We start from the raw sequence: 26980 nt of genomic DNA, 5'->3' as shown, positions 1-26980 counted from the left end.
TTTACAATAGGCTTATGGGTTCCAAGTGTCTTTTTTACAGGGTTTTCTGTTTGGCACCACAGCAGTGCATGTAAAAATAATATATATGTGATATTTTTCCCCAGAAGACTATGAATGTCCTTTTTCATGTAAATTCTGGTATTTTAAATGCATAATTTTAATTGTGTGTGCGAGGGAGTGTGTAAAGCTTAAATTTCCCTATAGCACTTAATACCTAACCTGGAGAGACTGCGCCACACACAGACCCCTACCATTCAACACACTCCCATTTCTCCAGGGATCAAATACTGGGGAAATGTGGAAAGCAGGTTGTAGGGTTACTGGGAGCTTGGCAGGATTACCAGCTTCCTAGAAATACTATCAGTGACACTGTCTACTACTCCTCTGGGAACTCAGACCCCTGCTTTCCCTCTTCTGCAGCATTTCAAATCACTGAAAGGGACAGACTCCAAGAAGGCCTCCCCACTACACACACACACACACACACTTTGGCCTTCTCGATGATGACCTGTGCTGTGTCTTGGGCAGGGGAGTGCATCCCTTTTCCTAACCTGACCGCTAGTACACTTAAAATTTTTTTTTTTTTAATTGTTCTGTTTTGCTCCTCCAATTTAATATTGCCATGATATTAAGTCTGAGGAAGTACAGAAACACAGTCGCTTTAACTTTTCTGTACACAGTTTGCTGCTCAAAATTTAATGTCTGCTCCAGGCAGGTGTTAAATTTCCGAGGGTAAAAATGTGCACATTGGATGCACTTTTTTTTTTTTTTTGCATCGGCGAGAACAGCTAATAGCCTCATCAACATGAATTTACACATGACCACTATTAGCTTCGGGGGGGGGTTTGGATGCACGTTTTGGATGCGCTAATCCCCTTATAGTATAAGGGGTTGTGGACGCACGTCCAATCATGGGTTAAACAGTGTGCTCAGCTGAGTGCACCGTTATTGCATCTGCCTGTTTCTGTCTTAAAGTGAATACAAAATTTGCAACTAGATGGCCCATTGAAATTTTTCATCTTAATCTATAATTCACATACAAAACTGCTTTGGTTCTTAACAGGAACTTTTATCAGGGTGAAAGGTGTACAACAGTGCCCCTTATTTGGTTCTCAAGTCCATGCCTCCTGTTGCTGCACAATGTGGTGGCATGCCTGTGGTAACCAGCAAATTCCACCCCTGTTGTTCCACTGTTATAAAGGTGTAGTGAACACCAGCAGGATGGCATTTCAAAGTTCCAATAAGAAACTGACATATCCATTTTAGAAGTCAATTATTGATTCAATTCTTGGAAATATGGGAGTGCTTTGTTCAGCTTTTATTTAAAAATCATATGCAAACTCAAATTTCATGATAGCAGTTTGTTTTAACTCATTTAATGTTTGGATAACATGATTAATGATCATTTAATGATGTTTGGATAATTGCCAGGTTCCTGTGGCCTGGTTTTGGCCTCTGTTGGAAACAGGATGCTGGGCTTGATGGACCCTTGGTCTGACCCAGCATGGCAATTTCTTATGTTCTTATGTTCCTGCAAGGAGACTATCTTTATTGGTTTTGCTCTCTCATTTTACAAAATATAAACATTCTCCATTCCTAAAACTTATTGACTTGTGGTTTAGAAATTACAGCACTAAATAAAGCAGTAGACTCCTAAAACAAAACTTCAGAGAGCATCTTTTCAGCTGGGTAGCAGCAAAATTGATCTGAGCCCATCAAGCTTGTGAAAGCTTCCCAATATATCCACACCAGAAAGTAGCTGCATATCTTGTTTCTGAGCACCATGACAAAGTGCATGCCCCCATTTGCATGAAAAATACTAGAGCTAATTTAATCCCAAATTATTATAAAGGTAAGGTACCAGGGAGAATCTGGTGAACCTAGCCAATTGGCCGATAAGCTTTCTACCTTGCTTCAGCACAGAGTTGTTGCTGCATGCATTGGAAATGGAAACTGCAACATTTACCTGTAGGCAAAAACAAAGCTTTTCCAAAATTGTTTTTTTAACCTTAAAAATTACAAAATACATACCACTGAGAAAGTTGTAGGTACTTTATAATTGTCTTGCTAGGGGTAGCTTTTATTGTATGTTATCTCACTGCAAATTTAGGTTAACAAGAAGCTTGCCATACTGTGTTCATCCCACAGTCCTTTCATCTAAACTACCTCAAGGTAACACATACACAACAAGATGTACCTCCTGCAAGATGTACTGGCTAACACCTTACCATAGCTTATGTTACCCATCTTCTAACAAGTAATACTTATTCTCAAAGTTGCTATGTTTTTGCCTAGTATGCCAAAGTAGTGTTTCAATAATGAGCTGGAAAAGCTATGCTCCCAGGGGTTCTATAGGAGTCTATTCTGTCTCAGAGGCTAAATTGTTGCCAAGACTCATGTCTTTTCCATTGCCTGACTCCCAGCCCACCATGGGTGCCTCAGCCCCTTGCTACCAGCCAGGTCCAACTTTCACATCCTCTCTCTGATCAGGCCATCCCTAATGTCCCATCTGCCTAAGCAAGTGGCCATACAGCATCCTCAGGGCCAGGACTCTATTAGTAGTAGTCTCCTGCTACAATACTCCCTTTTACAGGTGTGCTCTTGGGTCAGCCAGTCACATCTAGCTCAGCATTGGTTCCAAAACTCCAGTAGCCATCACTTCCTTTTTGTGCCACAGCAAGCCCCAATAGCACCCTCCAGAATACTACATCAAAAAGGATCAGACAGGACCAGGCAATATGGGGGGTTTTTTTTTTTTACTTCTTTTCAGAAAGAATGTCTAAAAATTAGTTTGCCAAATTAAAGAACCATAATCAATGCACATCTCATGTTCATTATTGCAGAAGCATGCTAGCAAACTAGCAATGATTTGAAATAAATGCATCTTTAAACACTAGTTCCAACTGATACCTTTTGTCCAGTATATACACGGCATTATGTGCCAAACGCTCCCAACTTAACCAATTTATTTAGATGATTTATGCAAGTGATAAGCTTTGAGAAAAGTTAGCAACTGGAACCAGGTTTAAAGAGAACATGTATTTCATATTACAGAAAATTTGCTAGTATGCTTCTCCTGCAGTCAAGGGCATGAGATATACTTGGTTGTAGGCTGAGCAGTATTAAATACAGAGACTCAAATTGGGCAGACTGGATAGGCCAATTGGTCTTTTTTGGTCATTTACTATATCTGTTATATTATTGGACAAGTATTGAAAAAAGAGGCAGCTGGAGGTTCTTGTATAAAATGTTTATTTCAGTGATAAAAATCACAACTACTGCTTAGATTTGGCAAATCATTAAATAGGTTAAACAATTTTAGCACCTACATCTCTCTGCATTGTTCAACTACAGCACTCAAAGAGGACACCAGATGTTCTACAACTGCATAAAAACAGTTCTGCATCTTTTATTTCACTTATTTTTAAAACAAACACAAAAAATAAGTTTGCCATCCTTTCTAAAAATTATTGTATACATGATGTTTATTGGTTAAAACTGAATAGAAGAAGTACAAATTCAGAATTTTGTAAGGTAGCAAATATTAGATTTAAATTTTCTATTTCTTGATTTTGTTTTTATTAAATAAAACTAGAGTCGGTGAGGAAGTTTTGTTAGCAAGACTTTCTTCATACCAGGGATATATGGGTATCTGTGGTAGGCAGAGAGGGTGTTTGTAGATGGCAATGCCCTTTCATTTGTTCTGTTGCACAGCTTCAGATTCCACTTCCTTTTTGTCAAGCTGATGTCTGCTTCTTTGTCATGCTGGAAAAATGAAAGAAGTCCATTCAAGCCAAAATAAAGCAGTAAATACGTAGAAACTCAGAAGCTGTTTACATTGTAATTCAGAGAAAGCGTATGGTATATACTGGACATGGAGTATCAGATAGGTAGGTGAACTAGCCCAAGTTTGAAATTGGTGAACAACAATGATGTTGTGAAAGAGAAGAGGCACAGGCTATGATGGCACTGCTACTTACAAATTCAAAATGTGTGAAAATTCAACTAGCAAAAGCACAAATTGGGCGGGGTGTGGGAGGAAACCCTTCCAAACACAAATCTGTTACTCAGGGTTCCCCAGCATAGCACAAACAGCCTGAGGCAGGGATGGGGGGAGCAGAGAAGAGTGAGAGGGGACACAGAGGGCTTCACTGATTTGGATCTGGAGTGGAGAAGAGTGAAACTACATGAGGTGGGGTGGGGAATGGAGTACAGGTAGACAGCTGCATGCATATACGGCTGGCTGGGGTCCATTTATTAGGAAAGAATGCACTCACCATATACTCCTGCCATCCTCCACAGAAACAAAATATTGGTGGGAAAAGGTAGGAATATATGGTGATTGCATTTTGTCCTTGTAAGTGTTAGAGGAATGTTAAATTCCCTGGTTGTACTCACTTTCCCAATAATGGTTCTCATTTCGTAGCAAACCTACTTCAAAAGCCAAATCTCACTTACTTATGTTTGATTAGTCGTCCACCCTGAATGAGCTGCGCTCCTTCATTCGTGAAGTGACATGCAAAGAGGAGCCAGTTTCTGGGCTGTACTTTGTAAGCAAATCTCATAAACAGCAAAGAGTAGCAACACAAGGCTGTAGAAAAAAATTGAAAAATATAAGAGGCTTATTTAAGGAAATTTTTTTTAAACCAGTCTTCAATCCATTCATTACACATTTCAATTATGTTAAACCAAAAACCTTAGCCTTGTTTATTTTTACCTATTAGATTTTCCTCTCTTTACCATGACACTGAAGATGTGATTTCTGTATTAAACATCTGAGGACCCCCCAATTCTTATACCATGTCCACTAAACCAAGTACTACTTTATTTAATAAAACTTTGAAGTAAACATAGAACCAGTGGAGGGCATAGAACTGTGTCTATTGTAACAACTATTTCATTTACCCTCTAGTTATGGAAATTTCATTTTTTCAACTACCTAGCATAACAACTGGATAAGTGATGCTGAATATCAATCCCATGGACGTGACCGTTCGGTGATATAAGAATAAGAGTAATATTTTGGTGCTTCTGCTGAAACCCTTGGAAGAGAAATATTGAAAATGACAGTCCTTGACTTTTCTTTACCATACATACACCACTCTGATACCTTCCACTTCTACACAAACCACATTCTTTTTGTGTGTTGAATACCACTTAAGACAGGAAAATCCACCACAGTCATTAACTAGCAGGAGAAGCTTTTACTGGGGGTAAACTTCTTTCTACAATTTGTTTTATTTTATTTGTTTTTTTTTTTAACAAAGGGGAAGACTGCTGAAAATTATAAGTCTCTCAAAGAGACCATGGAGAACCGCTATACCAATCTTCTTTCCTTCGGGGAGGTCATGCACTCTCAGCAACATCTTAGCACAGATCCCGCACCCAGAGTCATCATGCTCTCATCCTAAACACTTCTACCAAACTTTCAGGCCAATACAGAACAGTGCCCCCATTTGGCTGCGCGTTTTAGACATGCTATTACCCCTTATACGGTAAGGGGTAATAATAGCATGTGGAAAACGCACGGCCAACCACCCCAAAACTAATAGTGCTCATCATATGCAAATGCATGTTGATGAGCCTATTAGTTATTTCCCAGAATTCTGAAAGTAAAATGTGCAGCCAAGCTGCACATTTTACTCTCAGAAATTAATGCCTGCCCAAAGGCAGGCGTTAACTATATAAAGCACTGGGAAAGTGTACAGAAAACAGAAAAAAAAACTACTTTTTTGTACACCCTCTGACTTAATATCATAATATTAAGTTGGAGGCACCAAAAATAAAAATCCCAAAAATATCCCCCCCCCCCCAAAAAAAAAAATCTACCTGCTGGTCAGCGGGTTCGAAAATGGACACTCGATTTTGCTGGCATTAGTTTTCCCGAACCCATGGCCGTCAGTGGGTTGGAGAACAGATGCCGGTAAAATTAAGCATCTGTTGGACCCGCTGACAGCCGCTGCTTCCGCTAATGAGGCGCTAGGGATGCGCTAGTGTCCCTAGCGCCTCCTTATTAGCACGACACCTCATTTAAATAGAGAATCGTGCGCCCAGGAAAAGTGCCAGAGCGTGCGTCGGGAGAGCTGGCGCTCAACTTGGAGCGCCAGCTCTCCTGCATGTTTTACTGAATCAGCACAAAACCTTCAGCTGGGGGTCACATAGTGCTCCTCAGGTGCCAGAAGCAGCAGCAGCATTAATAGGGGAAGGCAGCTTGAGGTTTTTGTGCAGCATGCACACACAGACTCTGAGCAGCTCCGCCTTGCATGGGTTTCTGTGGTAACAAGGCTCTGTGTGAGGAAGGAATAGGGACGCTCCAGGCCCTGTGAGCTTGCACTAGCTCACAGGCCGCATAAGGACTTTCATTACTAAGATGGCTACTGCCTGCATATCATCGTCGGGCTTGGGACCAGTCATGAGGTGAAGGGAGGGCTTAGTGTGCACAGGCCAGTGGAGTTTGCCCTCTGGAGAGGATGGAGGCTGAGAGAGGAGGGATCAGCTGGAGTATAGGGAGGATGAAAGTGGAGAGATTGTTGAAGGGGGACTGCACCCCCTGCAGATTTGTTTTAGTTCTCTGGGGGTCATGTGAATTTTCAAGTGCTAAAATGGGGTCACACTGATGAAAAGTTTGGGAATTTCTTCCTGCTGTAGGGCAGCAAGAAGAAATCACATCCAATGAGGAAGGGCAACCATGGGGGCTACCGTCTATGGGAACTGCTGTGCATAAGAAGAGAAACCATGTTTGGAAATCATGTATGGTCACATGTCCCACTTGCATGAGTCCAAGGGTTTGATTTTCAATAAATAACTTTTTATTTGAAATGCAGCAAAGTTTAATAGTCAGCAAACGTAGTTGAGTAGTTAGGAGTATGTAGCAGAGCAAAGTTCTCTGGCAAAATGTTTGAAGTATTGTGTAATTAAGCTAAAAAAATCATGAGGATGCTCATTTACACTGAAACCTAGGAAAAAGGTTTCTCTACTCAGTTCTTTTAGTCAAAAGCATCCTATAGTTAAATGCTGCCACTTAACCTACTGTTATGTTCATATAGTAAATGTTATACAAGTTCCACTTAAGGACCTTTTTTGTTCCTTTCAGAAACAATCTTGACAATCTAGTCAGGCTTCTGCCACCTCATCAACTTGGCAGCTGGTTTGACATTTGAGGCTGATTTAGCAGCCCACATGTAGAAAGTACATGCAGACTTTAACCTGGATTTCAGCCTTTCAGTTACAATGTGAACCGGTATGATGTATGCTTACTAATGCCGGTATATAAATGTTTCAAATAAATAAATTTTTAAAGTGGACTTTACATGCGTAAATCTGCTTTGGAAATTAGCGGGTGTATGTGGAACCCCCCCTGTGCAGCAGGTGCACACAAATGTGCATGTGCACATTTACATGCATTCTTTCGAAAGGTGAAGTATGCACAGAAATGGTCTCCCTGCCTCAGTTCCACCCCCAAATGCCTCTTTCTAGTGCACATAAAAGAATGCATGAAATCACTTTTGTGCATTTATTTATTTAATAGCTTTTATATACCAGCATTAGTGCCAGACATCATGCCGGTTCACATTTTAACAAAAAGAGCGGAAAATACAATGGAACAAGGAGATGGGGAGGGGAAAACAAAGCCAACAGGGCAACAAAAGTGCAGGAATGCGAATACAGAGAGAATAATCAAATCAAAAGGCAAGATTGTAAAAATTGAAACTAATTACAACAAATTGGAGAAATTGAAACTAATTACAATTCAGCATGATACTTTTTACATGCATAAAAATGGGTTTTATGTCTATAAATCATTTTGAAAATTCTCCCGTGTGCCTTTTATTTTCCTATATATTGTTTTATCATTATGGTTTTGATAATATCTTATGCTTTTCTGTACTTCCTGGCAATGTCATGTCAATTTTAAAAGCATTGCTCATGCAAAAAAATGCCCACAAATGAGCATATGTGGGCCATGGGGAAGCATCGCAGATTTTAAAAAGCTGCAAAATACGCATGTTATGAACCCATGCATGTGAGGAATAAGGGGACTGAAAAGGAGCAGGGCACGGGCATTCCAGGATGGAGCCAAGACTTGTGCACGTACCTCCGTATTTTAAAACCAAAACTGCAGTGTAACTTTATTGCTGTTCCTGATAAGGAGAAAGTCTGTAAATCTCAAGTTTTGGGTTTATAGAACAGGGTGAGGTGTCTGGGTCAACTGGGCGGTGTGCAGGATGAACCACCAGAAGGCTATGAAAAGCTTCAGTATTAACTGGACAAAATGGAAGACTAGTTGAAAAACTGTAAATATGCCTCGCGTGAGTATATTTTAAAATCTGCTTACATACAAGCATAAAAGCCGACAAAGTCCTATGGAAGACGAACACACACTTACAGATGCGCACACAATTAAAAATTCCAGTGTTGCTTCGCTCGTGCGCAGATACACCCGAGTATGGGCGCACACGTGCTTGTTTTAAAATTACCGTCATTATGTATCACCGTGCTTTGGCTTCTTTTGCTGCATGTTATGATTCACTAAATTGTGTTAACTGCTTTTAAGATGTGTTACCTTATGTTTATTATGGCTTCATTAATTCAGGAACTGTTGGATGAGGTTGGATTTTATAGTTTACTTACTAGCAGGCCGATACAGTACCGACACGTAAAAAAAAGTGCGACAGTGTATATCGTCCACTCATTTGGCGCGCGCACATTTTGGTTCACAGTCCACTCTATTCAGTATTCAAATCCAAGTGGCGGCTAAGGCACGCCAAACGCACGCATAAAGTGCGATTAGAGTTCGCTATAGATTTTACTGTATAGGCGTTATCAAATGCCTATCCAGTATCCAGGGCGCACTGCCCAAATTGCTCTTCCCTACATGTCATTTCAATTGACATTTGAACAAGATTTGTCATTACATTTCGAAAATGAATTCCAATACTCACTTGCCATTCCAAAATTAAAAATTGTTCACAAGAAATCAATAAAGATCCCTCTTGACATTGCCTGAAGAAGGGAGCACGATAGACTTTCTTCTAAAAACCCATACTCGCGATGCGCTTTACTGTATCAGCCTGTAGGTTAGGGGTGCACAAATCCCCAGGGGGCCTGAACAAGCCTCCAAGGGGGCACTAGCTGCTGCTGCTGCTGCATTTAAAGATAAAAAGCTGCCGCATTGACCCTCTCTCCCCAGAGGCAATGAGGATGAGAGAACTGCTTCAAAATGAGACACTACCAAGAGCATTATGGCTTCCTCTTAGTGGAGGGGGATGAGTGGGGTTGGAAATTATTCCAATTCTTGCCCAGCACACTGTGGATAAACTCATGCAGACTGTGTAGCTGTATCAGGCAGCTCCAGTAACTACCATGAGCCTCAGATCAGGGTAGCAGCCTTAAGGTAGACTGAATCCCCAGTGCCCCAACTAAGTTTCATCCAAGACTCCATGCAAAGTGTAAACAGCACTAGAGGGAATCAGTGTGATGATGGGTGGGAAGGGGCCATAGTGTTCCAAGAGACAAAACGTGAAGAGGAAATCTTAAATGTTAAAACTGGCTGTGACAGGTGACTACCTTGAGCCTCCACTGAGCTTGGCAACTAAAGGAGAAATCAATCTCCAGAGTGACTCTGTTCCATCTGAGATTCCATTGCAGGCCAGAAAAGGATCAATGGGATGGTAGAGGAAGAGATGCCAGACTGCTAAGAGGAGGTAGCGGAGAGGTCCTGACCAATTGCATGGTTGAAAAGGGAGGCAGTGGCTCAAAAGGTCTGTTTACCCCCTGCACTAGATCCACAGTTCTTTTTTGTATTTATATATACAAATATCTCTGGATTCTTCTTAGATTTATCTGGTTTTATTTACTGAATTATTTTGACTTTTTATGCAGCCGTCATGTTTTGAAATTTTTGTAATTTGATTATTTTGCACCTCACGTTGAGCATGCTAATTAAACTAGCAAATATTTTAATTAAATGATTTTCTGACTGTCCAAAATGATGCAAAGTTAAAGGGCAATTTTTACCTGTAGATTATGCGCCAATTTTCAAAATAAAAGTATGTATATGCTTTCACTTCGAAAATTATGCCAGGAAACTGCCCGCAGACAGTCTCACCTACCAATTTGTGCAAGTAGTGTTTCCTCCACCTATTGAGAATAGTTATGTTTGCGGTGTTACTTCGTGTGTAAATTTACCCACACAAAAGGAGAAAAATTTCCTAAAAGTCCTTTTCTGAAGGTAAAGTGCTGTTTTACCTGTGGAAAGGACTAAAATTAAACTCCCTATGAACATGTCTGGATGGATACTACCACTATATTTTTTTAAGGAATTTGTTCAAGACCCCCCTTAGATCTATATTATAAGACATAATCCTACTGTCCTTTTGTGAACTAAGAAGTATTGAGTAAAATCCCATCCTCTTTCCTGCAGTGGGATAGGTTTGACCACTCCGATATGCAAGAGGCAAGTTCTAACCCAAGTAGGTCCTGGTGCTGAATGAGCTTCAGTGCTCTTTTGAGTGGGCAATTTGAAGGGATTCCCAAAGGGTGTAGTCTGAAATTCACTGCTTATAGCCACATCTGAGCCCTGGAGAAAGGACAATATATTTTTTTTCTTCAGACTGAAAAATGTGGAGGGTTTTTCTTTTTCAGAGACTCGTGTCTCGAGTACTTGTCTCCATAGGCTGTACTTCAGCTTTATTGGATAGTAAAGATAATAACTGGTTAAGACTGATAAATGCTGATTGCGCTCTGGGGATATATATGGATTACATCTCCACACTGAATCCCTTTTTTTGAAAGGTTTATCCTGTTAACTGAGTAACTGATCATTTTAAAGGGATACTCAGTTGAGAATCTCCATAACAGTGCCCTATCTGGAAGTGCTCTGGGAAGCACTTAAACAGGCAGAAAAAAATCTGCCAAAAAAACCTTTCAGTGGAGGTGGTGGGGAGGGGTATGTTTCTGTCTCCACCTTCTTATTCGGAAAAACTGGGGAGAGGGGATAGAGTGCTAGGGGAAAAGAATGAGTGATATCATTAACCTGTCTGGTGTGATTTAAGGTTAAGGGCTATGACCAGAAAAGCAAATTCATGTGTTTGCCTCTATCACCTATAGTATGGTGTTTAAATTACTTTTATATAATGTATAGAGGATCAACAACCCCATTAAGAAAGGTGGTTGGGAAACTTAAATAAAATGAAGATCTTGTTGGCTTTATTACAAGAAACACAACGGACTCTGGAACAACCCCAGAAACTTAAAAAGGGTTGGGTTGATCCAGAGAGAGGAAGGGGGTTGTCCATTTGCAAGTGTAACAAAAGAGGTTGCTATTTTGCTTGCGCTGATAGGAATTGTAGATACTTCGTTTTAAGAGAGGAACTAAACTATTTCTGCACCAAGTGACATTGTTTCATTTTCCTTTTACGATCTTTTCGGATGGGCCAATTTGTCTGAAGGGTGATTTTACTTGCACACTTTTAGCTTCTATTTGGATAAGCTTGTGAATAAGTCTGGCACCAACTTGTTGCAATTTTATTTGAAAGAGGGTTTTGTTTTTCTGTTTTTAATGCTTGGGCTGATTTGCATAACAAGCAAAAAGATTACACATTTTCCTCAGGTATATAAATTCTACTCCCACATTGATTTTTGATTTCTAAAGATAAGAGGGCTGTGTTGAGACTGTTATAAGCCCCATTTTGCCATCTGATCATGCTCACGTCGTTGGGGTAATATTAAGGATTGGAGGAGGATGTGCCACAAGGGAATTAGTCTATGAAAAAAAAAAATCTATTTACCAGTCTAGTGTTTTCAGAAAAAGCCTTACTACATCTTGGAAAGAGCATATTGAATTTAATTATAGTAATAAGGTAGAATTAATTACAATCTGGGACGCAGCCAAAGCAGTTCTGCGTGGGCACATTCACACACACACACTATCTACAGCTAGAAAGAAACAATTACAGGTTAAAGATGAGGCATTAAAAGCTGAGCAGGCACAATTAGAGAGGATTCATAGGGGAATAAATATAGTGGATCACCGCCACCCGAGCCCCCGACAGCGGAGAGACGCGGCCCCCACCCGAGCCCCAGCGGCGGAGAGACACGGCTCGCCCCCCCCCCCCCCCACCCGAGCAGTGACAGCAGAAGCAGCAGCCGGCGGGGAAACTGCGGGAAGGTACGCTCCCTCTCCTCCACCAGTGAGGGAAGGAAGACACTGGCACCAGCCGGCCAGAACCTGCCCACAGACCGCCCCTTTGCGCGTGCCTGAAATGACAGCCCAGTAAACATTTACCACAATAACCTTTCCTACTCGGTAAAACCACTCTATTAATGGAGCAAATAAACTTCATAGAACCCATAACTTGGCCAAGGCATCTACGGTAATCTAACGAAAACAAATGCAAAAACAGAAACAAAAAAGGAATACAAAACAATCCTCCACATGGCGAGAAACAGCTCTATCTCATCCTGCCTAATGTTGACACTCCTACTACTGAATGTCCAGTCATTGGCAAAAAACAAAACAAAACACATCCCATTGATAAATGATTTGTTAGAAGATATAAATCCAACTATCTTCTGCATTTCTGAAACCTGGCTGAAAGACAAAGATAATGTTCTTTTAAATCAAATTGATCATCCAAACTACAATGTCTTCCACCTCCCCAGACCTAAACATAAAGGTGGAGGCAAATAATAGTAAGAAAAAAAAAGAACGCAAACTCACACCTTACAAAGTACAGATTACCCACCCTACCAGGTGGCCATACTAAAATCACCACTACTAAACATAATAGGAATGGGTCTATTGCCCCCCTGGAACTCGTCAAAAAGATTGCTCACCCCTAATCGAATTATTCACTAAAGCATTTCCATCACCAGACTCTATATTAATAGGAGACTTTAATCTACATGTAGATAGAAAACCAGGAACTGCAGCATGTGAATTTTTTTTTTTTTTTTTTTTTAAGATGCAATGGGATGGTCACAATTTGTAACCAACTCCACTCATAAAGCTGGACATATCCTAGACCTAATATTTGCCAAATACAATAATTGCTTAAGAACTCCCATAATACATTGCCCAGGTCTGATCACCAACTAATAAAAGCAGAAGAAACACTAAACAAAGAAGTCTAATCAAATGTTCACCTTTAGAAAAAAAGTTAAAACCCAATATTCTTGAAGAATCATTGATAAATAAGCTAGACAAGTTCAATCAAGCTAATGCCACCGCCACTTTCAACTCCTTGGAAAAAAATAAATTAAAATGCTGATTATTTAAGCCCAGTAGACAAAAACAAACAAACATTCTAAAACGAACGGAATACCTCAAAACAAAAAAAAAAAGTGTCTTGGTACAATGAAGAGCTGAGACAAACTAAACAGTTACTGAGAAAAATCGAATAAAGAATGGTGGAAGTGCCTGTTAGCAGAATCCTTAGTAAAATACAGATCCCTTCTTTCAAAATACCATGAACTAATCAATAAAGCAAAAATGGACTACTATGCAAAACAGACTCATGGAGTAATATTTAAATTCAAAATTACTTTTCAAAACTATCAAAAACTTAATCAAGGACCCATATCCCTCCAACTTGAATATATACAAATTCTCTGAGAATGACTGCAATGAATATGCCACATCCTTGTTAAATAAAATACATAGATTAAAAAGATTAATGCATTGAAATCATTGGCCCAGTGTGCTGTGGCGATCAATAAAGCAAACAATGTTAGGAATTATTAGGAAAGGAATGGAAAATAAAAGGAGGATGTCATAATGCCTCTGTATCGCTCCATGGTGAGACTGCACCTTGAATACTGTGTGCAATTCTGGTCACCGCATCTCAAAAAGGATATAGTTGTGATGGAGAAGGTACAGAGAAGGGTGACCAAAATAAGGGACATGGAACAGCTGCCCTGTGAGGAAAGGCTAAAGAAGTTAGGGCTGCTCAGTTTGGAAACGAGACGATTAAGGAGGATTATGATAGAAGTCTACAAAATAATGAAAGGACTTGAACAAGTTGATGTAAATCAGATATTAACTCTCATGATGTTACCAAGTAGCTCATTTAAAACAAATCAAAATTATTTCAGTGTATAGTTAAGCTCTGGAATTCATTGCCAGAGGATGTAGTTACAGCAGTTAGTGTAACTGGGTTTTAAAAAGGTTTGGATAATTCCTAGAGGATAAATCCATAAACTATTACAATAATTAATAAGCAATAGTAGCTTGTGATCTAATGTTTGGGTACTTGCCAGGTATTTGTGACTTGGATTGACCACTGTTGGAAACAGGATACTGAGCTTGATGGACTCTTGGTCTGACCCAGTATGGCATATTTTATGTTCTTAAATCTCAATTCCTCACCAACAAAAGAACATGAAGAAAAACCTAGAAGTCCCACATGGAACACATTCAACATAGCAACCAAACTAGAAATAAATCAAATCATTACCAAAATTAAGCCTATCCATTCAATTAGACCCAATTCCAGCAAGTTCCCTAAAAATAGTACATAGTGTAATCACTCCAAGAATCACAACCTTAATCAACCACTTGTTCTCAGAAGGGCTGGTCCCTCCCTTGTAGAGCAAAACAAGCTTTGATCAACCAAATTCTAAGATAAATCTGACAGAACTGACGAGTGGGACAATTATAAACCAATATCCAACCTGCCTTTCATCGCTAAAATTCTGGAAAAAGCAGTGTTATCACAATTGGAAAACCATTTGGGAAAACAATGATATTCTATACCCAAACCAATTTGGATTCAGAAAAGCAAGATCGCTCAACAGAAACTTTACTCATATCTTTAATGGACCCTGTGCTATAGGGGTTTGACAATGACAAATCCTATATCTTGGTACCAATAGATTTAACAGCTGCAGTCAACACAGTTGACCACTCCCTGCTATGCCATCAGATGAAAAAAATTGGAATAGATGGAAATGTACTCAAATGGTTCCCCTCCTTCCTAGCTGATAGAACTTTCAAGGTCAAACTGGGAAACCACTTATTTGACATATTCCCAATCGATACACCTGTCCCCCAAGACTCTGCACTCTCAGCCACACTGTTCAACATTTATATGTTTCCTCTATGCAAATTACTTGAAAATACAGCATCGAAACTCTCAACATTCATGAAAGCAATACAACAAAAGCTATGTCAGTTTAAACTAACACTAAACAAAAAAAACAAACCTGAAATTGTGTGGCTAAGGAGAAACCAATCTATAATTAAATTGCCACCACTAGACCTGGGTAATTTTCACATCACACTCACTGAACAAGTGCAGGATCTAGGAATACAGATAGATGAGCACATCATAATGAAAAAGCACATAAAATTAATTAAAACAGGATACTCTAAGCTGCGAATTTTACGTCGGCTGAAACCTTTACTAACATTCCAGAACTTCCAAACTGTTTTACAAACACTGATATTCTCAAATTTAAATTACTGCAACTCCGTTCTAATAGGCCTACCCTTAAGATTATTAAAACTATTACAGCTAATACAAAATGCCTCAGCAAGACTATTATTAGGGACAAGGAAATTCAACACCACCCCATCACTGACAGACCTAGGCTGGCTGCCAGTACAATCAAGGATCCACTGTAAAGTACTACGGTAACACTAATTTTCAGCATAAATCAATAAACTCCTGCTTAATAGGCATGACTCTCCAACAATACACACCACAATCATTACTAAGATTACAAAACAAAGGACCATTAACTGTACTTACTCCGCAGGGCACTCATCTAACGCAAATAAGAGCCCAAATGTTTTCAATAGCGGGCCCCAAGCTGTGGAACTCTCTACCCGAGTCATTACATTTGAATACAGAAGAAAAGAGCTTCAAGCGTGAACTGAAAACATGGCTCTTCAAAAATACGTATGACCTAACATAAAATAACTTATAGAAAACCACATAGTTATTCGCTGAGCGAGTGAAAATCATTAAGAGATATAAAGAGTATTAAGAAAACTCACTGACTACCATGTGAAGATCATCTAAATGGAACTTATTTACCACCAATTACTAACAATCCAGTTAACTTGTTTTTGATGTTGTGTTGACCTTTAATCTGCATTTCAATAAGTAGTTCAGAGAAAGTATGAGCAATCATGAGTGAAAAATATTCTCTCACTATGTGGATGATACCTTAGTTTATCTAAGGGATCTTGAGGTCAATATTCAGCAAGACCATGAACAGGAACGTTATCTGGGTAAAAATGGTCCGGATAATTTTACCCAAATAGTCAGTGGAGAAACCCTAGTAAATGTTCTACTGAATATACCCAGATAAAGTTATCTGGATAACTTTAGGACAGGTATTTTCCCCCAAACAGACTTACTCAGCTAACTTTAGCCAAGTAACACCAAGTATCAATGCTCACTGGCCAAAATTTAACACCTCAATCACTATCTTTTTATCTGGCTAAAATGTTATGCAAGTAATGTTACCCCAAACAAAATTTAGCCAGACAGCAGAAGGAAAATATTTAAAATTTCAAGTTTTGTCCACCCAACTCAAATTTAGCTGGACAAATCCTTTGAATATAAACCTCAGCCGTCTCTTCTCCAAGCTGAAAAGTCCTAACCTCTTTAGTCTTTCCTCATAGGGGAGCTGTTCCAGCCCCTTTAACATTTTGGTTGCCCTTCTCTGTACCTTCTCCATCGCAACTATATCTTTTTTGAGATGCGGCAACCAGAATTGTACACAGTATTCAAGGTGCGGTCTCACCATGGAGTGATACAGAGGCATTATGACATTTTCCATTTTATTCACCATTCCCTTCCTAATCATGCCTAACATTGTTTGCTTTTTTGACTGCTGCAGCACACTGAGCAGACGATTTGAAAGTATTATCCACTATGATGCCTAGATCTTTTTCCTGGGTGGTAGTTCCTAATATACACAAGAACACAAGAAATTGCCATGCTGGGTCAGACCAAAGGTCCATCAAGCCCAGCATTCTGTTTCCAACAGAGGCCAAACCAGGCCACAAGAACCTGGCAATTACCCAAACACTAAGAAGATCCCATGCTATTGATGCAATTAATAGCAGTGACTATTCCCTAAGTAAACTTGATTAATAGCCGTTAATGGACTTCTCCTCCAAGAACTTATCCAAACCTTTTTTGAACCCAGCTACACTAACTGCACTAACAACATCCTCTGGCAAAAAATTCCAGAGCTTTATTGTGTGTTGAGTGAAAAAGACATTTCTCCGATTAGTCTTAAATGTGCTACTTGCTAACTTCATGGAATGCCCCCTAGTCCTATTATTCGAAAGTGTAAATAACCGAGTCACATCTACTCGTTCAAGACCTCTATCATATCCCCCCTCAGCCGTCTTCTCCAAGCTGAACAGCCCTAACCTCTTCAGCCTTTCCTCATAGGGGAGCTGTTCCATTCCCCTTATTTTGGTTGCCCTTCTCTGTACCTTCTCCATCGCAACTATATCTTTTTTGAGATGCGGCGACCAGAATTGTACACAGTATTCAAGGTGAGGTCTCACCATGGAGCGATATAGAGGCATTATGACATTTTCCGTTTTATTAACCACTAGCCGTTAAGCCCGTAACAATGGGCTACATTAAAATGTTTTTTTCAGTCCATTTCCTCCCCCCGCCCCCCTCATTCTCTCCCCTCACCCTCTATTCTCCCTCCCACCTCCCCCCTCTAGTCTCCCTCCCTCCCTCTCACCTTCCCCCTCTCCTCCCTCAGCCACTCCCTCCTCTCTCCCCCCTCCCCTCAGCCCCTTCGGATGACACAAACGGAAGATCTCCGGGGGAGGTTCCTCCCTCCCTCGCGCGCCGCCATCCCTCACCTCCGCTAACTCTCCTCGCTGCTACTGCTCCTCCCAGCGCCATTTTTGTTACAGGCAAGATCTGACCGACGTGCTCTACTGCGCATTTGCGGCACGTCGGTCAAGCTTCATTTATCTAGTAGACTCCCCTCCTAATAATTCCTAACATTCTGTTTGCTTTTTTGACTGCTGCAATATGGAACCTAGCATCTTGTAACTAGAGCAAGGGTTATTTTTCCCTAAATTGCACTTGTCCACATTAAATTTCATCTGCCATTTGGATGCCCAATCTTCCAGTCTTACAAGGTCCTCCTGTAATGTATCACAATCCGCTTGTGATTTTAACTACTCTGAATAATTTTGTTTCTTCCGCAAATTTGATATAGAATTCTTTCAGAAAATAAAACTTTAAATTTTTTTGTATAGATGCTAATAGTAGTTGTGTCACAGTGTATATTTAGTTTTCTTCAAAGGCATGTCATTTCATTTACCCAATAAAATGTATAGATTTCATATCCCTTTTCTACAACTGTTACACCCATGAAGAAAATTCAATGAACAATATTCCCATTTACCCAGTTTCAATTTCATAAACTCTTACCAAATGTCATTCGACCACTAATGATCTCTGGTGATTTATTCATGTCATTGATAGCAGCAATAGGGAGTCCCCAGTTGGCCACTGGTCCCCAGAAGTGCTGTAATAAGAGGAGAAAGGAGACATAGATGACAATTTAGAAAGAGACCTAAAGCATTCTGGAGCTGTGCTTAGAATACATACTTTTATAATAAGATATAACCTGAAAATCTATCCAAACGTTGTGGGTCTCAAGGAAAAGTGAAGTTGCTTATTTGTAACAAATATTTAAAAAAAAAAGCAGTTTGTGAGTTACATTCATTTTCCTGCCTGTTACTTGTGACCTGGATTGACCACCATTAGAAACAAGATACTGGGCTTGAAAGACCTTTGGTCTGACCCCAGTATGGCAAATCTTATGTACTTATATACATGGGTGCCATCATTCTGAAGGTGCCAACAAGCATGTTTTCCAGATCTTTCTAGAAAGATCTTGGCAGATTCAGCAGCCATAGATTAGTGTATCAGCTAGACTTTGGTTGTATGCCAGAACAGCCTGGACATACTTGGCATCTGCCTTCTTTCATGTCAAGATTGAGTCTGATGAGTCTTTGGCTTCTGCGAAAAGGTCTGGAGATTCTGGTTCTATGGAAAAATATTCTCCAAATCACCCCCCTCGGACCTCTTTCATCCTCAGGAATGAAGTATGCCCTTCCAGAGGACCTTTCCTTTCCAGTCCTCCAGTAGTCTGTGACAGTGCCTGTTTGATAACTTTTACAAGATGTACAAAAGAATATTCAAATCCTATTCTCAGTGCTTCCTGCTACAAGGAAAGAAAGCATATGCCAAGCTGCCCAAAATCGGCAGCCTTGTGCGCGCCGAGCCGCGCAGCCTGCCTCCATTCCCTCAGAGGCCGCTCCGAAATCTGAGCAGCCTCGGAGGGAACTTTCCTTCCACCCCCCCACACCTTCCCTTCCCCTACCTAACCCCCCCCCCCCCCCCACCTTTGTCGGCAAAGTTACGCCTGCTGGAAGCAGGCGTAACTTTGCGTGCGCCGGCCGGCTGCCCCGCTCCGTGTTCCGGGTCCCGGGGGCTGGTCCGGAGGCCGCGGCCACACCCCCGGGCCGAAACCACACCCACGGCGCCACCCCCTAAACGTCGCGTCATGCGCAACACGCCCCCAAAACACCACGTCACTCCGGGCACGCCCCTCCATGCAAGCCCCGGGACTTACGCACGTCCTGGGGCTTGTGCGTGCCGCCGAGCCTATGCAAAATAGGCTCTGCGCACGCAGGGGGGGGTTTGGGGTAGGTTTTCGAGGGGTACCCGCATATCCTACGCGCGTACCCCTTTGAAAATCTACCCGACAGTGTTTGCAAAAAATAAAACAAAAAATCCCAAATAAACCTTATTTAAAAAGTAAGATCTCTAAATTAACTAGTCTCAAAAACATATTTAAAAAAACCACAAGGCAACATGCACTGTTGTAGAAGTTCCCTTCATTTTATGGGAGCTGAAAGCACTTGGTTTTGGCCTTTGTGCCTCACTGCATTAAGAGCCAAGATTCTTAAAAACCAAACACTGTGGTGCATTATTGCACCCATATTGTAACAAAGAGCTTCTGAGAAGTTAGAAGTACTATTTCATGACAGAATCAATGTAATAAGAACTTCTAATATTTAGTCTTCAATAATAAAAACTGGTAGCAAAATGTGGACCCTTGGTTACTAAAATTGTAACACAGCCTTTAAATAAGTATATGGGAATTTACTCTGACTGATTCACATTTGTTCAATTTACTAATTAAAAATCACTTTTTACCTTTTCAATTATTTACAAACACCAAAATCTGATAAGTTTGTATTTTTTCACTAATACACAGTTCACCAGATACCAGAGAGGCCTTGGTAATATACAATTCTAGATATCAACAGCCTAAACGTGGTACAGACTTGTCAACTAACACCAAGCCATCAGAGAGCAAGTGCTGAACTGCTTCCTGAATCCTGCCACTGGGTATCACCTCGAGTAGTAACCAAGACCCCCTTCCTCTGCACTAACCATGAATGGTGTTTCCCCAGTGTAACACCCCACCAACTATGTGGTGCTGCACTGTGGCCGGTGTCCTGTATCTTAAGATCAAGGGCCCAGCACTATGCCTGTAACTTGCGAGGGCACTCCAGCATGGTTTCCAGAATCCTGTTCCTCTGACTAAGGGCCCACAACACCCCACAAAACTGAATCACTGGGCTGGCCCAATTCTTGGTATTTCAATTTTCATCTTTATATAAGATTTGTACAGCATATTTTATGCTTACAAAAGCAGCAGTAGGATCCCAGGACGATTTGTGCTGCAAGCTATAAAACCTGGAATGGGTCAAAGCATCTTTGATGGCTTGGGGTTTGCCGTTAGCCTTGGTGGTGCTCCGACTTGAATATTACTTACCGCAGTTACATAGATGATGGCAGGTAAGAGATACTGAAATAACATCTGGCATCAACCATTATAATAGCAATATGAACCTATAATTAACAACGCTAGAAGACCATCCCGAAGATGATTAAATACAAATACTGTTACCATAATCCTTTTCCCTTCATTTCCTTAGGCTTCCTTTTTCACCACCAACCTCTCCCCCATCCCTTCTTCTCTCCCACTATTAATTTATGCAACTATGTTTTAATTGTTTATTCTCTGTTTGATTTTTGTAAACAGTTATGATGGCTGCACCGAATGACTGTATATAAAACTGAACAAATAAATAAATAAGGAGCAAGTGGCCCATCCAGACTGCCTAGTTGTCTACCACCTTGAGTAGATTAATATATACTGTAAATTCCCATAATTAAACCAACCAGCTCCCCCACATCTTTTACCTAACCTCTCAAACCTGTTCCAACCACTACCCTCCAATCTGACCCAAGTATGTTTACATTCCATTACAGTACTGGCCTCCACCAATTCCTCTAGTAGGCTATTTCACGCATTATTTTCTTCTTTTTGGGTTCTAAGTGCCCTACTTAATCCAAAACCCATGCCCTTCTCCCATGTCTTTCCACAAAATTTGTCATAATCCAGTCAGCAAAACGAATGAGGTTGGCCAAAACATTCAGCCACCCTGGGGACATATGTTAGGGTTCTAAATATGGCTGCTCTATACAAGGTTTCTCCAGTCTTCCTAGTACAGCTGTATTACGCCTCTAACACTTTCTGTCACTGGCTTGTATTCTCCTCTCTAGCATCCTACATTTCAGTTTGACTGAAAAGAAGAAGAGACCCCATTTCGTGCTCCTGTTTATTATGTATGAACTCCTACATATGCATGTCCTGGCTTTTAAAAGCAGCAGGGGAGAGAGGCTGAAGAAGGCGATGGTGAAAGGAAAATTGGTTCTTACCTGCTAATTTTCATTCCTGTAGTACCACGGATCAGTCCATACAGTGGACTGAAAAACAAAAGTCCAAAGAAGGCTCATCTAATACATAACTCTCAACTAAAAGTCATTCAAAATCTGGCTTCGAGCCCTGTGAGGGTGCTTTGAAATTTAAAGTAGCCATAGGTCCAGGAGCAATTTCTTCCTCATGGAATTCAATGTTCTACTAGAAATGTGTTTCATAAATAATAAACTGTATTTTATTTCTCTAAAAAGCAACAGATGGAATGACTGGTTGTATCCAGTAATGTAATATAAGCCTTGCCAGCAGAACCTTTTTAATCCATAGGTTTCTGAAAGGAGAAGCAAACAGTCGAACGAATATCTCCAAACGCCGCAAAACAGACAAAGACCAATGTCGTAGAAGTAACCCATTCCATAGCGGATAAATTGTCAGTTTCAGCTGTGCATACATTTTTATAGAAATGATAAAAAAATATATACATATGGCTTCTCATTAGAATGTTCGTATATGCCTTAATCATTTCTCAAAGATATTATATAGCTTTTCCCCATCTTTTGTTTTACTAAATTTGCCTTCATTCGCCCAGATGTGTTCCCATATAGGAAAAAAAAATTGTGTTTATAATAAAAGGAGCCCCTTTGGTTTTTTTTTAATGAATAAGAGTATTCAATTTAATTTGTGTGGCTATATATTGTGTTCCATTAGCGTTAAGTGTGCTTATAAAAGAACCCCTCAACCACGCTGTAACTGGTATTTCAATCGCAATATATCTTTCACCAATTGCTTCTTCCTACAAACAGTATAGGCAAGTATTTCCCCCCTTAATAATGCCTTAGCTGTCTCCCAATACAATAAGAGGTCTGATTGATGTAGTCTGTTAGATGTTACAAATCCTTTCCATTTATTTAGTAAAAGTTCACAAAAGTGAGCCTATCTATATTCACATTTGAGACTCAGGAACAAAGCTCTCCATATCCACCCACACTAGGGCATGGTCTGAAATTGCCAATGGACCAATTTCCAAGCCTAAGTCTTGCAAAAAACTATTAACATATCGTAAGAAATAGTCCAATCTAGATTTGGATTTGTGTGCCCTTGAGAAGTGGGAATAGTCTCTTTTAGTAGGAAATAGACTCCTCTAATCAAATTTAAGGAATTAAAAACATAGGGGATAAGTTATGATGGTGCATATATTCTAAAGGTCTTGAGGGAGATTTAGCTATAGTAGAATCAGAAGTAATGTTGAAATCGCCACCCAATATAATTAGTATACGAGGATACAGCATAAGGAGATTAATAAATTTCACAAAAAAAATCCATGTATAAAGATTAGATGCATTTATAACACCAAGAACTATGGGTTTCCAAAACGTTGGCCCTCAACTATCAGTTAACGACCAGAGTCCCGATATCCCTGTGTCACCTGAAATGGAATCAATCGAAATGTCTACCCCAGACCTACAGTGCCCAGAGAAAGTGTAAATCGCTTCTCCCACCCAATTTTGATAGTTTACTGTACTCAATATCTGAAAGTTTGGTTTCCTGCAGGAAAATGTCTTAAATCATTTCATTGCCCATAATAATTGGTATCTTTTAATGACAGATCCTATATCACCTACATTCCAAGTCAAGATTCTAGTTGTTCTAGCCAGAGTGCATGGAGTCAAAGGAAGCAGTGAAAAGCAAAGAATTAAGGATGAGGCCGTGTCCCCCAGATTAGACAACCTAAATTATTTTTCTTTTCTTGATTAAAAAAACATACAGATTCCAATAAATAGTATTTTCCAGCGTATAAGACGACCCCCAACTTTTCCAGTTAAAATATAGAGTTTGGGATATACTCGCCGTATAAGACTACCCTTCTGTGTCACTACATAACCATACTGTATGTGGTACTCAGTATACAACAACCAGCCAATCACGGCAAGTGATGTACCTTACCGGCGATTGACTGGTTGTTGTATACAAATCCTGCTTGGATTGGTCAGCTCTCCCTGCCTGCCCAGCCCTCCCTGTCTCCAAGACTATCAGAGCGGTAACGCATCCCTCTGGCCCACCCTTGTATCCTATTACTGGTACCTCCTTCTCTGCCTCTCAGATCTCGCTCCTAGGACTGCAGTGAAGTGGCGCAGACGTGCATGTGCGAGATCTGAGAGGCAGAGAAGGAGGTACCGGTAATAGAGATGTGAATCGGAACCGGAATCGGTTCTGATTCCGGTTCACATCATGTTTTTTTTTTCGTCCGGCCCGATCGGTTTTTTTTTTTTGTTTCTTTTTATCATCAGCTGCGCCCGAGCTGATAAACAAAAAAACCCACCCCGACCCTTTAAAACTAATCCCTCAGCTTCCCCCACCCTCCTGACCCCCCCCAAGACCTGCCAAAAGTCCCTGGTGGTCCAGCGGGGGTCCGGGAGCAATCTCCTGGACTTGGGTCGTCGGCTGCCAGCAATCAAAATGGCGCCGACGTCCCTTTGCCCTTACTATGTCACTGGGATCGACCAATGGCAGCGGTAGCCCCTGTGACATAGTAAGGGCAAAGGGCCGTCGGCGCCATTTTGATTACTGGCAGCCGACGGCCCAAGTCCAGGAGATCGCTCCCGGACCCCCGCTGGACCACCAGGGACTTTTGGCAGGTCTTGGGGGGGTCAGGAGGGTGGGGGTTGTAGTAAGTTAATTTGGCAGGTCTGAGGGGGGGTTTGTTAGATTTTTATTTTTTTTTATATTCGCTCCATAAGACGCACAGACATTTTCCCCCCACTTTTGGGGGAAAAAAAGTGCGTCTTATGGAGCGAAAAATACGGTAATTATTCGCCCTATAAGACGACATCCGGCGAACAAGACGACCCCTGACTTTTGAGAAGATTTTCAGGGGTTAAAAACTCGTCTTATACGCCGGAAAATACGGTAATCAGATGTGAGTCCTATCCCTAAGTGTAAGAAATACTGCTCACTTGAAAACCCCACCCCACCCAAAATCATCCGCTTTAAATCCCTTACATTATTCTTGTCTCTCACTCCTATATATTTGGACAGAGACGTCAGATCACCACTAGGTCCCACTCTCAAGGGAATCCTCTCCCTCCAATCATTTAATAAAATATAGAAACATAGAAATGATGGCAGAAAGACCAATCGGCCCATCCAGTCTGCCCAGCAAGCTCCTACACTTATTTCCCCATACTTATCTGTTTCAACCAACCACCAATTTCAGGGCCCTTGTTGGTAACTGTTTGATTCAAGTTTCCTGCTGTCCCCTGCCATTGATGCAGATAGTAATGTTGGAGTTGCATCAAAAGTGAAGCATAAGGCTTAATGGTTAAAAGGTAGTAACCGCCGCATCAAGCAAGTTACCCCGATGCTTGTTTACTGCACAGATCATTGCCTTGTTGGATGCTGTCTGAATGTAAATCCTCTTTTCCACATTTCCCCCTGCCAAAGCAGAGAGCAACGCTATATATGCATTCAAAGTGATGTATCAGGCTTAATTGGTTTAGGGTAGTAACCGCCGTATTAAGCAAGCTACCCCCGTGCTTGTTTACCCCGATTGTGAAGTTCAGTCCTTGTTGGTTGTTGTCTGAATGCAAATCATCTTTTTCACATTTCTCCTTGCTGTAGAAGCAGAGAGCAATGTTGGAGTTGCATTAACCTTGCGAAGGCTTATTAAGTAAGGGTTGCAATCGCCATGTAGTAGCCTCCACTCCAGTAATCCACCCCCATGGCTCTTCACTTCATTCCCATCCTCTAGCATTTATGGATCCACAGTGTTTATCCCATGCCCCTTTGAAATCCTTCAGTTTTAGCCTTCACCACTTCCTCCGGAAGGGAATTCCAGGCATCCACCACCCTCTCCGTGAAGAAATACTTCCTGACATTGGTTCTGAGTCTTCCTCCCTGGAGCTTCAAGTCATGGCCCCTAGTTCTACTGATTTTTTTCCAATGGAAAAGGTTTGTTGTTGACCATGGATCATTAAATCCTTTCAAGTATCTGAAAGGATGTATCATATCACCCCTGCTCCTCCTCTCCTCCAGGGTATACATAGTTAGGTTCTTCAATCTCTCCTCATAAGTCATTCTATGAAGAAAATCCACCTTTTTGGTTGCCCTTCTCTGGACCGCCTCCATCCTGTCTCTGTCCCTTCGGAGATACAGTCTCCAGAACTGAACACAGTTCTCCAGGTAAGGCCTCACCAAGGTCCTGTACAAGGGGGATCATCACTTCCTTTCTCTTACTCGATATTCCTCTCTCTATGCAGCCCAGCATTCTTCTGGCTTTAGCTGTCGCCTTGTCACATTGTTTCGCCGACTTTAGATTGTTAGACACTATCACCCCAAAGTCTCTCTCCTGCTCTGTGCACATCAGCCCTTCACCCCCCCCCCCCCCCCCAATCAAACACAGTTCTTTTGGATTTCCATACCCCATATGCATGACTCTGCACTTCTTGGCATTGAATCTCAGCTGCCATATCTTCAACCACTCTTCCAGCTTCCTTAAATCCAGTCTCATTCTCTCCACTCCTTCCAGCATGTCCACTCTGTTGCAGATCTTCGTATCATCTGCAAAAAGACAAACCTTACCTTCTATCCCATCCGCAATGTCACTCACAAAGATATTGAACAGGACTGGTCCCAACACCAATCCTTGCGGCACTCCGCTTAACACCGCTCTCTCTTCAGAGTAAGTTCCATTTACTATCACACATTGTCTTCTGTCCATCAACCAGTTTGCACTCCAGGCCATCACCTCGGCACTCACTCCTAAGCTTCTCATTTTATTCACAAGCCTCCTGTGCGGGACCGTATCAAAAGCTTTGCTGAAATCCAAGTAGATGACATCGAGCACTCTTCCTCGATCTAATTCCTTAGTCACCCAATCAAAAGTCAAATTTGTCTGACAGGACTTTCCCCTGATGAATCCATGCTGCCTCTGGTCCAGCAATTCTTCTGACTATAGATAGTTCACTATTCTTTCTTTCAGCAGCGACTCCATTACTTTTCCTACCACCAAGGTGAGGCTAACCGGCCTGTAGTTTCCAGCCTCCTCTCTGCTCCCACTCTTGTGAAGTGGGACCAGCACTGCTCTTCTCCAATCACTCGGCACCACTCCTGTTTCTAGGGATCTATTGAACAGGTCACGCAGCGGACCCTGCCAGCACATCTCTGAGCTCCCTCAGTATCCTGAGAT

The 26980-nt window shown here is 41.1% G+C and overlaps 1 protein-coding gene across 1 annotated transcript in view; it reads right to left on the bottom strand.

Annotated features, from left to right (window-relative positions):
- Window positions 1–3231: 3231 nt before the first annotated feature.
- Window positions 3232–26980, bottom strand: part of MPC1 (mitochondrial pyruvate carrier 1) — a 43227-nt gene continuing 19478 nt past the window's right edge. Inside the window, exons 3-5 of the mRNA XM_029594112.1 lie at window positions 18426–18522; window positions 4459–4591; window positions 3232–3765 (exon numbers count right to left, since the gene is read on the bottom strand). Of these exons, the coding sequence (XP_029449972.1) occupies window positions 3738–3765; window positions 4459–4591; window positions 18426–18522 (258 nt within the window). The 3' untranslated portion in view covers window positions 3232–3737. The remainder of the gene's footprint in view (window positions 3766–4458; window positions 4592–18425; window positions 18523–26980) is intronic.

The sequence above is a fragment of the Rhinatrema bivittatum genome, chromosome 3 (genome assembly GCF_901001135.1).
Source record: "Rhinatrema bivittatum chromosome 3, aRhiBiv1.1, whole genome shotgun sequence".
NCBI classification, from domain to species: domain Eukaryota; kingdom Metazoa; phylum Chordata; class Amphibia; order Gymnophiona; family Rhinatrematidae; genus Rhinatrema; species Rhinatrema bivittatum.
Note: the sequence above shows the minus strand (reverse complement) of the source record. Positions and strands in the feature narration are given on the sequence as shown.